Source organism: Triticum urartu, chromosome 5 (assembly GCF_003073215.2).
Source record: "Triticum urartu cultivar G1812 chromosome 5, Tu2.1, whole genome shotgun sequence".
Lineage (NCBI taxonomy): Eukaryota > Viridiplantae > Streptophyta > Magnoliopsida > Poales > Poaceae > Triticum > Triticum urartu.
Genome location: NC_053026.1, coordinates 1,793,118 through 1,804,654, shown reverse-complemented (window position 1 = coordinate 1,804,654; position 11,537 = coordinate 1,793,118). Strand labels below are relative to the sequence as shown.

Below are 11,537 nucleotides of genomic sequence, written 5' to 3'. Positions count from 1 at the left end.
AACACCTATAATATAAATCAAACATTTAATTAGCTTCAATACAAGGAAAGTAGGACCAATTGTCGGTTACTACTTCCTTCCAACTGCGTGCGCATGTGTGTATAGTTAGCACTAGCTACTCTCTGCTCCTCTCTTTTTTTGCGGGGTAGTCTCTGCTCCTCTTTGACGAGAAGCTAGGTACATCCTCCATAACATAATATAAAACACTTACATGGTGGGACAGAGGAAACGGCAAATAGCCTAGGCTAATTAATAGTAATATCCTGAAAGATGCACTGAATTGGCACCAAGCACCGACAAGTGAACCTCATGGTTTTCTTGATATTCCAGCTCAAGATGACACATCTAAACTAGTCCAGGGTAGAGGCTACAAACAAGAGAAAATTCCTTATATAACATTATTTTAAATGTTGTTTCCCTATTTGATACTAGAAAAGTTTTCTTTCCTTATCTAATACCGTGTCTAAATTTTATGCCCTTTATGACACTTTCGTTCATTTTGAGTCTTAACAGTGTTAAATGGCACCTGAAAAGACCTGTTTGCCCCTTAGGCCTCGTTTGGCGCAAGTGGATGGGAGGGGTTTCGAGAGGATTTTCCTCGCGTGGGCTAGAAACCCCACAAAACCCCGTTGGCCCATTTGGTACAGGGGGTTCGCATGGTCCGATCCTCTCCGATCCCCTTCGATCATCTCGAACCCACGCGATTCAGAACCCTCGTCCAAGGGCTCAGGGAAGCAGCGTCCCAGCGCACGCCGCCGCCACCAAGGGGAAGAGCCCCGCCGCCGCCACCGAGGGGAGGAGCCCTGCCGGCGAGAGGAGGAGCCCCGACACCGCCGCACGACTCTGCCCGCCGCCCCGACTCTCCCCGGTGGTAAGTCATCGCCGCCCTGCCACTCCCCTCCTCCGCTTCCTCTCCCGGCCGCCATGGGCCATGGCTACCACATCCCGCACATCGTCCATCCGCCTCTTTATCAATGGCAAGCTCTCCAAGAACGTCGTGATTTTCTGATGGTGATGGTGATTGCTCGTCGTAGTGTAGGATTTGTTGAACATCTCGCCGGGTAGGGTTTGATTAGGCTGGTCTGATGTTAATTACCAAATTACTCTTTCTGAACCTATAAGCTACCATGTAAACAAGTAAATCAATTTGCTCCTTCATAGGGGGGCAGCTGATTGGAGACAGATCGAGGAGCAACGGCGTTGTTGTTTGAAGCTTCTTCATAGGTCCATCAGCTCGGTGTCTGTGCTTGATTGCTATCTTTGCCGCTTCCTAACCCTCTTCCGCTTCCCCTCGCCATCAGCCTTCGGACCCTGAAGTAAACATGTTCTCATTTGGTATGAGTGTATTATCCACATGACAATAGAAGTGAAATCAGGAGCTACGGCAGTATCAAATATATATGCAATGGGCCTCATCGTGTACGAGCCATCCACATCCCAATACAAAACAAAACAGGAGCTCCAACGTAAGGAATTTGCTATGGTCTTCACTGTCTGACAGCCTATCTAAGATTTATAAAAGAAAACAAGAGCTATAACATAAACAATAAATGTAAATATAACCTTTGCTCTGTTCCTTTTATACTTGCTTTTTTCTGCAACTACTCCGAGTATGTTTCCATCAACACACATATTTATATGCTCTGCTAGTGGATACTTGTACTGTACATGGTTTGCTGCAAGTGGATACTTGTACTTAATAACCAGCTGCTAGTGTTATGAATGCTCGACATATCCTTCCTCATTTGCTCGCTTTTGCAATTTAGTCATATGCTTAGAACATAAAATCCCCCCTTGTGATTTTGTGTTTACATAAATAGTATTCATGCTTGATATATATACTATACCAAATTTTGGTGTTTATTGGTTTTTGAAATTGGATTCTAAAGCATGTCCGTTACTTGATTTGTCCTACTAGACTGATGCTTTTTTCTTGCGACGCGCAACTCTGAACCATGCATCTTATGTTGTAATTTTTAAATGTGTGTGGCATCAAATTAGAAATGTGTGTCGCATCAGATTTTGATAAATGTAAGGTTTGGCTTTCTTGTCAGGAATAGGAACAATCAGGTTTTGATAAGGTTGCTTTATTTAGTTGGGGCTGTGTTTAGAATATACTCCCAAAACAAGTGCACTCGTTGTTTTCCTTGCACTGTCTGTTTATGGTGCCATAAAAGATAAGGGCCCTATACATCGGTTTGTGTATCCTGCTTGCACTGTCTAGATTTCCTATTTTGGTGCTAGATCTTTGGCTATGAGGTGGTGCTTCCAGCTTTGAACTTCCAACTTAACCTGAAGATTACTTACTTTTGAGGATGCCTAAATCTGAAATCTGAAACTAAATTTGTTACCCTTGTGTCGCCCCTTGAACAAAATTTGTACATTGAGATCAGTTATCTTGAACGTTCCTTCTTTTCGTCTCAGTGACCATGGCTATAGTGTGACATGAAGTTTTATCTTTGCTCCTCAGCATACTAGTGCTTTGTTGATATCCACTTGCACTGTTCATTGTTTCATTAGCCTGCCAATTCTACATAAATGTCCTTTGTCCTGACAAATGGTTGTTCCTGAAAAAAGATTTACAATTTCTGCCATAGTATCCCTTTTGTTTAGCTATTTGCCGTAATGGTTTTTTTCTAAAGGCACTCTAATGTTCATCTCTTTTTGTTTCATCAGGTTCTCATGCACCAAAAGAAGCAACAATAAACAAGTTGGATGAATAAATTTTTCTCAGGTTCTCAATGCTAGATGACCATGACACCAAGATGGATACATGTTTCTGCATTATCTTCGTTGCAAAATGATGTTGTGGCTGTGATGAACTGTTTGCTGCGAAAGATTATGTTGTTATGATAAATAATGAATGCTGGGATTTGGGATTCAAAGTCATGTTGTTATGATAAATTGTGTTATTGCTGTGATGAGATATTGATTTCAAGTCATGCAAAATTATGTTGTTGTTGGGAAAACTGCTGCTAAATTATGAGATATTGATTTCAAGTCATTTTTATCAGGTGACCTTTACAATTCTGTAGCAAGGATATAAGGGGAGTTAGTTACATTCTAAAGATTGGATTTTTAAATGTTCTACACCATGTTATGTCAACATGACAAACCCTTTCTACCAAAAAGAAATTTTAAACGAAGAGGATTGTGAAAAAAAGGATTTTGAGAATTCAAGGGGTTTTGAGGGGATTGGGTGGAAGAGGGGGATTCACCAAATCCCCTGAAATCCCTCCTCCCAAAACCTCTACAATCCCTTCCTATCAAACAAGGCCTTATGGGTATGTGACCAAAATATTACATGGTTGTTTAGCTTCAGTATGCGGCTCTGTCTGGACGGAGTTTGGCGCGATTTTGTACCAAGGAAAAGTTACTTACTGAAGATTTTTCTCTAATGCAAAATATATACAGGGAAGAAGCATACACGAGTATATACATGCACTAGCTCATTTTTTGATTAGTTTTGCACGTGCAACCATATTAGCACTGGCGGAGCTAAGCGGGGGCAAAAGGTGTCGGGGCCTGCCCAGCCAAAAACCGAAGAATGAGTTACATGGAGGAGACCGGGATCGAGTTGGCAAGCCGGTTAGCGAATAATTCATTTGGTCTAAAAAATAATATATGGTACAGAGTTGAGACATGGGTCATGCACCTAGCAAAACGACTCGGCTGGATACACAACTACATGTAAATTTTTGGTCACAGACCACATGAGAGGCAAATAGGTCTTTTTAGGTGTCATTTAACACCGTTAAGGCTTAAAATGGACGAGAGTGTCATAAAGAACATAAAATTTAGACTCGGTGTTAAATAAAAAAGAAAAAATAATTCAGTGTCAAATAAGGCAAGAAATTTTAAGATAGTGTTAAATAAGGAATTCTCTCTACAAACAATGATTGGTGCATTGTTACCAATGACACACTGCACCATGGTCCTTTCAGCAGTGTTCTTGTTCACCAGTACAGCCTACAAACCATCAATCAAATCAAACAATGGTAATGCACACAAATACTAGCTCCGTCTCTAATATAAGAAGGGTTTTTTAGGCTAACTACAGTAGTATACTCCTTCCGTTCTAAAATAGATGATCCAACAAAGTTAATATAAAATTGAGTCATCTATTTTAGAACGGAGGGAGTATAATTTACTGAAATGATTGTAACCTTACCGACGAAGGTGGTGGGGTGGAGAGGGCAGCGCTTGCTTGATTAAACGGCTTGCAAGAATGGATTAATTCCTAATTGATGACAGTCCAAATCTGTAGATCCCCTTGCCAGTAATTGTTTCTTCTGATTGATTCATATATTCGATCAACCCAAAATATTACAGTTCCAAATCAGGAGACTCCCTCCCTGCTAATAATATGTGTCTGTCATTATAAGGGACCCACTATTTACTACTCTAGGTATAAGTTCCCTGGAGAATTTAAATTGGGTTAAGTCATTTTCTTAGCCGTCCGATTTCAATCTAATGGTTCCTGTATCTTCCTCCTCTTCTAAACCTCCTTCCACCAGACTGGTCCAGCACCGGCAACCCCGCACCATGAACCGTCAAGCCTCAGACTCCCCTCCACGGACGACGCTGTTGCCACGTCATCCCCAGCCTCACTCTCGGCTCGGCCTCACCTCCCTTCTCCCAGAAAATTGACTTGCAACAATTTGTTTTTTCTTTACGAAAAGAACTCAGATCTCTAATAAAAGTAGTTGAGAGAAGTGGACCAAGGAACGACCAATACCGCCAGAATGAGCTAAATGCCCTCACTGTTTGTTCAATCAATTTTCGTACACATGTTTTCACCCCCCAAAGAAAAGACAGAGATTTAAAACCAAAGCAGATTCATTCTTCCAAGACGAGTACCAACCTTTTAACTGATGGCACACGTATATAACAAAAAGCGATGAATCAGTACCAACCTTTGAACCGATGGCACGAATATATAACAAAAGGCGATGAATCAGTACCAAGCTTTGAACTGATGACGCGAGTATATATATACAAAAGAAAACTAACGAATGGCAACTGCAAACATAACTCGCTGCATCCATCAGATGTGCTTGTCAGGTAATATCATCTCAATAAGGCTTAACACTAATCTAAAGGAGCAAGAGTATCCAAGGTACATGAACCACGCAAAACCAACCCCAGTTACACTATAAAATTATCCCATCTAGTAGGACTGCATGGCGTCATCCACATCTGCTTCCCCTTGCACTTCACTGAACATGTACTGGCACTGAACTAATCCATCTGCTAGGAAATGAGAAACAGGTTTCAGTCATGTATGTCAAGTAACCATGCTGCACTGTCCAGTACGACAATATAGCATTGATGTACAATTCAAACTAACAATCTCAATCATATGGGGTAACAATGTCGTCCATAATTTTGCGCAATGTGATTTGGGCGCTCCTCTTTGTATGTTAATTTCCGCTGAACCTTCTGTTATCGAGGGATCCGCAAAAAACAGACCTTATGTGTTGTCAGTTTTGTTTTGAATGAAATGAAATTGGGAGCTTTGGTCCCTAATTTGAAAAAAATGCTATCCAAAGAAAACTACAGACATAAAAAACAGAACCGAGGCATGGCATCAGAGGGAGGGAGCTACCACCGAGTGAGAACGGGGAGGTGGCGGTGCAGCAGGGGCCTCCGAGAGGAGGGGCAGAGGGTACAGCCTCTTCGTGCTAGAGTTCGATTCAGGGGAGGAGCCGATGGCTACACTCGGTAGGAAAAAGAAATCCAACCGGTATGACTTACTGAGCGGCAGGTGGGTAATTTTCGTGAATCCTTTGCCCTCACTGTGATGGAAGCTGGGTTTCCGGGTGCTGCAAAAATTACAGTAAGCCGAAGTCGCTGCATTTGCAGACTCTGGGAAGCTGGAAACTCGTTTGGTTGGGATTCTGCTGTGGGAAAGCAGAAGCTGGCTGTGAAAGCCGAACCAGGGTCATATACCACTGCTTCACGTACTAAACTCAAATTAGCATGCAACACACATGACCATAGAGTATGCTGTTTATAGCACCGATGCAAATAGACACAAAATCCTACCTACGATGATTATCCAGGAACAGGGAATGAAACTCAATTTCTGGATTCTACTTTGTTTTATGGGAATTGCTTCAGCGCACCAGTGCTAGCTGAAACCTTTACGAATTCGCAATAAAACAATCCCCCTACAACATAATAATCATCTTTAAATAGGGTTGCATTGTCAAATCCTGTGAAGATTATGACATCCAGATCAGTAAAGCCCAAAAGCTCCATCCTGTATTCTGCGCATGCAGGAAGTTTCGATCTTAATCTACGGCACCAACGCTACACTCTCACATACCACTATAGATGATACTGCCACTAGCTAGATGCCCTCACCGTTCTCACAGATGGAGTTACTTATTTGACAGCCTCGTAGCATACATATTTATGGAGAACAAACACAGTTTTCAACGACATTACTTTAAAATTGTTGCAGATCTTCAAAAAACAGGATGACAGGCCCTGGGTGCATTTCATGGATTTGAACTGTTGTTTGACCATGAACAGCAAGGTGGAGCAGCCAGTGCTAGCACGTATATGGAGAAGTTCAGAGAAGCTCATGAGCATTTTCAGCTAATGATTAGCATCACACAAAGCCATGAAACTGTAAAATGTAAGCTCAGAGCAATTCATTAAAATGTATGTGTCGAGAATACTACCTGCGTCATGGGCAACTCAAAGCAGACATAGTTCCAGTAATCAACTAACTTGTGATCATCAGGTACCACCTCCCTCGCCCTACCCGCACAAAATATTGCATAAGCATCAGCTGCGTACCTGCAGTAAGAATAACTTCTAGTTACTAATCAGACTGAAAAAGAAACATCATTGTACAAATATTCCATATCTAACAAATGAATTGAGAGGGCAGCACTCACTTGCCGACGCCACAAAGCTGCGTAATATGGGTCCATTCATTTCCAACATACTGCTTGGACAATTTCTTGATATTGCGTGTCCTAACATGCTGCAACCCTAGAGGCGCTAGATACTCCGCCATCTTGTCAGGATCAGCGTTAATTGCAGACCAAGGGTCAGGATAGCGTTCAAAGAAGCCCTCCAATATCCTCTTGACCTACATTAGTTAACAGAGGGGATTGGATTCTTGTATTTAAACTTGAAAATGGCATTGACGGGTTAGGGAACTATTTCTTAAAATAAATGGAATACTAATCTAAGTTCAGCACTACACTTACACAACACAAGACAAGCACGATAAATACATAGGAACATACAACATGCAACTGGTAAATTTGCCTGTGCAGCAATATGGTTCTCCAAAGATCCATCAAAACGAAACAGCAGTTCTCCTTGTATATATAAACTATAAAATCCATCTGACAATTCCAATTTGGTTATTTTCTGGACTTACAAATAGCGACAAACGGCATGATTGGCTAATTTTATATATGAAATAAGTGGGGACAAAGAACGATCACTAAGATTATTCATCACTTTTACAGAAACACGTGCGAGTTTATTTTGCTTTCATAGCTATCAGAACTCTCATCGGTCAAATTAGTTGGCAGGAATTCAGTTCAATGGTTTTAATTCCAAAAGTTCACGGGGGAAGACAATTAATCAAACAATCTAGGAGCTTACCTGTATACCCTGTGTTAAGTTGAGGAACATGCAGATGAGCATAACCTTCCACGGGTCAGAGGCGTACTTCTCCTGCAAGAGATTATGAGGAGAACGTGGCGGTGATACCAGCTGGTCCAAGGGAACGCGTCGGTATTTGTCTGAGCGCTTCTCAGCAGCGGTAAACACTGGTCGTGGTTTCCTGATCCTCGTCTTCTTCTCAGGGGTTGTCTTTTCTTTTACATTTTGTTTCTTCTGTGAGCCTGAGGTGCCTGAACCTGCATCTTTCTTCTTTGACTTGGACTCCACAGAATTGTTAGCCTTGAAAGCCTTGGAGGTTTCACTCATAGTGAGCTCAGGCAACTCAAATGATGGGTAATGCCGAGGTGGCAGCTTGGATAGATGATCAGTGCTTCTAGAAGGTTGGGGATTGAGATCTTGCCGGGCAGATCTATAGCAGAACGGATCAAAGGATGCACCAGAAGGCGATGAATAATTGGGACTCTGCTCAGTGCAATTGGGAACCAAATCTTTGGGTGCCAAAAAGCCTTCAGTCAGCGTCTGCTCCTTTGTCATCTCCTTGAAGAGTTCGCATTTGCTGGGAGCACAGGCATGGGCCTTCTTGCTGTTCCTTTTTTCAATATTGTTAACCTTTGGGGCATCAGTTTCTTGGTCCTGTTCTGGTAGAGCTTTGGTTCCTTGTAGCTGAACACAGCAAGTCCGGCTGGAGTCAAATGGCAATCGTGACTTGCCAGATAGTTTCCTTTGCTTCTTCTCCCTCGTCTTGTTTTCAGGGTTTTCCTTTACTTCTACACTAACTTTCTCTTGTGATCCCAAACCTGAATCTTGCTGCTTTGTCTTGGACGCTAGAATGGTGTCCGGCCTAGAAGCTCTGGAAGCTTCATTTGCGGCGAGCTGAGATGACCCAAATGATGAGTGACCCCGAGGTGGCAACCTGGCCAGACGATCAGGGGTTCTGGGAAGTGGGGGTTTGCGATCTTTGCAGACGGGGTTATAGCGGAACTGGTCGAAAAATGCACTGTAAGGCGATGAATGGTCAGGGTTCTGCTCCGTGCAACTGGCAACAAAATCGCTGAACGGCACAAAGCCTTCGGGCAGTGGCTGAGGCTGCTTCCTTGCCTCCTGGATGAGCTCATGCTTACTGAGGACACGTACACGGGTTTTCCTCCCGTTGCTCTTTTTAATCCCCTTGCAGCCATCATTCTCTCCCTCTTGTTCTGGTGGAGCTTTGGCTCCTTGTGATTGAACACAGCGACTCTGGCCAGGGTCAAGTGGCAATGGTGACTTGCCAGACGGTTCCTGATTCCTCCTCTGCTTCTGTTTCTTGGTCACCTTCACCTCCTGCTCCTGAATTGGGGTTTCGGCAGCAATGGATGTAGCAGATGACAATATCTGCTCCACACGCTTGCGCTCCTTTTTAGTCGTCGCAATCATGGCCTCCTCCCCCTGCTCTTCCTCCAAGGTAGGATTTCGGGCAAAAGACAGCGCAGCCACCTTCTCCTTACGCATCTTCCTCTTACTCATTGTCTCCGCCACCGCCGCCTCCCCCAACGTAAGAATTTCGGGAGCAGGTGACTGAGGGAATGGCACAGCGAATAGGGGATTAAAGGCATGGCCAGGGTGAAGTGGCAATGGCGAGTTGCCGGATGGCAGGTCTGACTTGCCAGATGGTTCCTGCCTTCTCCTCTGCTTCTGTTTCTTCACCTCCTGCTCCTGAATCGGAGTTTCTGCAGTAACAGATGAAGAAGGAGGTGACAATATCTGCTCCACGCGCTTGTGCTTTTTCTTTTTCGTCACCATCATGGCCTCCTCCAGCTGCTCCTCCTCTAAGGTAGGATTTTGGGCAAAAGGCAGTGCATCCACCTTCTCCTCTTTATGCATCTTCCTTTTTCTCATCATTGCTGCCGCCTCTTTCAACGTTAGGATTTTGGGAGCGGCAGCTTGAAGGAATGGGGCAGGGAGTAGGGGCTTGGAGACATCGCCAGGGTGAAGTGGCAACGGCATGTTGCTGGATGCTTCCAGCCCCATCCTCTGCTTTTGTTTCTTGGTCACCTTCTCCTCCTGCTCCTGAATTGGAGTTTCAGCAGCAATAGATGCTGAAGGAGATGACAATATCTGCTGTATGCACTTGCCCTTTCTCTTCTTCTTCGTCGCTATCATGGCCTCCTCCCAATGCTCTTTTAAGGTAGGATTTGGGGGGAAAATCAGCGCATCCACCTTCTGCTCTTTAGGCATCTTCCTTCTCCTCATCATCGGCGCAGCCTCTTGCAATGTTAGGATTTCAGGAGCGGGGGATTTCAGGAGTGGGGCAGCTAGTAGAGGGTTACAGGCATGGCTGGGGTGAAGTGGCAATGGCAAATTGCCAGATGGCTCCTGTGATTTGCCGGATAATTCCTGCCCCCTCCTCTGCTTCTGTTTCTTGATCACCTTCATCTCCTGCCCTTGAATTGGGGTTTCAGCAGCAACACAAGAAGGAGATAACAATATCTGCTCCCCCTGCTCCTTCCTCATCATCGCCGCCGCCTCTTCCAATGTTAGGATTTCGGGCGCGGGGGACTGAAGGTATGGGTTACAGGCATGGCCAGGGTGTAGTGGCAACTGCGAGTTGTCCGATGGCTGCTGCTCCATCCTTCTCTTCTGTTTCTTTCTCACATTCACCTCCTCCTCCTGAATTGGGGTTCCAGCAGGAACAGGTGTAGAAGGAGGTAATAATATCTGCTCCACGCACTTGCGCTCCTTCTTCTTCTCCCCCTGCTCCTCCTCTAAGGTAGGATCCACCTTCTGCTCTTTACGCATATTCCTCTTCCTCATCATCGCCGCCGCCTCTTCCAACGTTAGGATTTCAGGCGCGGGGGACTGAAGGAATGGGTTACAGGCATGGCCAGGGTGTAGTGGCAACTGCGAGTTGTCTGATGGCTGCTGCTCCATCCTTCTCTTCTGTTTCTTTCTCACGTTCACCTCCTGCTCCTGAATTGGGGTTCCAGCAGGAACAGGTGTAGAAGGAGATAATAATATCTGCTCCACACGCTTGCGCTCCTTCTTCTTCTCCCCCTGCTCCTCCTCTAAGGTAGGATTCTGGGTAAAAGGCAGCGCGTCCACCTTCTGCTCTTTACGCATATTCTTCTTCCTAATCATCACCGCCGCCTCTTCCAACGTTAGGATCTCGGGTGCGGGGGACTGAAGGAATGAGTTACAGGCATAGCCAGGCTGAAGTGGCAAGAGCAAGTTGCCGGATGGCTCCTGCTTCATCCTCCTCTTCCGTTTCTTTGTCACCTTCTCCTCCTGCTCCAAGATTGGGGTTTTGGCCGCGGAGGCACAAGGAGATGACGGCATAATCTTCACGTGCTTGCACTCCTTGCGCTTCTGCTTCTTCTTCTTCGACGTCATCCCGGCCTCTTCCTTCCCCTCCTCCAAATTTTGTTTTGGGGGAAGAAGCAGCGCCGCCGCCTTGTGCTGCTTAGGAATGAAACAAAGTGTGCACATAAGCAACACATACAGGTCAACCCCAGATATTTAAATGAAGATACGCAAAATATTCCACAACCTTGTTAATGAAATTTAGACCATTTTTGCTGCCAAGGTTAGAGCACTGCATGTTGTGTTTCTGTCTCAAAAACAATCTGAACCCAACCTGCAGTTGAAGACCAAGAAATAAGATTTAAGAATAAGATCAATAATCAGTATTGGTACGTGATATACAAAGAAATCTAGCTACAGCAGGAGGTTTGTAAGAAAATAAACACATGGTTAGATGAGTGATAGGACATTGAGTGGCAGATAGAAGAACATGCTATCCTTAAGTATCTATTCAATAAACTGGAAAGAAATGCATCTTGTCACAGTACAGGTGTAGGCAAGTAGAGTTGAAAGAGTGCTCACAAACCTCCACCGACAGAAGAAAG

General features: G+C 44.4%; 1 protein-coding gene and 1 long non-coding RNA gene across 3 annotated transcripts; one reads left to right on the top strand and one right to left on the bottom strand.

Moving 5' to 3' along the window:
• Window positions 1-583: 583 nt before the first annotated feature.
• Window positions 584-3,004, top strand: LOC125555387. Its single transcript, XR_007304683.1, has 2 exons — window positions 584-871; window positions 2,677-3,004. It is a non-coding gene; the product is annotated as an uncharacterized LOC125555387 (long non-coding RNA).
• A 1,949-nt stretch (window positions 3,005-4,953) lies between these two features.
• Window positions 4,954-11,514, bottom strand: LOC125506635. Of its 2 annotated transcripts, none has more exons than XM_048671418.1 (5): window positions 11,180-11,514; window positions 7,636-11,088; window positions 6,912-7,108; window positions 6,693-6,810; window positions 4,954-5,253 (listed from the first exon to the last, which is right to left on the bottom strand). In XM_048671418.1, exons 1-5 carry the CDS (start codon window positions 11,228-11,230, stop codon window positions 5,242-5,244), a joined length of 3,831 nt encoding a protein of 1,276 aa, XP_048527375.1. In that variant the 5' UTR covers window positions 11,231-11,514; the 3' UTR covers window positions 4,954-5,241. The 2 variants fall into 2 exon arrangements, with proteins under 2 accessions (XP_048527375.1, XP_048527376.1); XM_048671419.1 differs by having other exon boundaries at window positions 4,954-5,250.
• Between the last annotated feature and the right edge of the window lie 23 nt (window positions 11,515-11,537).

Excerpts from the sequence above, each read along its gene's own strand:
- LOC125506635 (XM_048671418.1), bottom strand. The coding sequence starts at position 11,230 with ATGCAGTGCTCTAACCTTGGCAGCAAAAATGGTCTAAATTTCATTAAC. Across the intron at positions 11,089-11,179 it reads GTCTAAATTTCATTAACAAG|CACAAGGCGGCGGCGCTGCT; the intron begins GTTGTGGAATAT and ends ATTCCTAAGCAG. Across the intron at positions 7,109-7,635 it reads ACTTAACACAGGGTATACAG|GTCAAGAGGATATTGGAGGG; the intron begins GTAAGCTCCTAG and ends TAACTAATGTAG.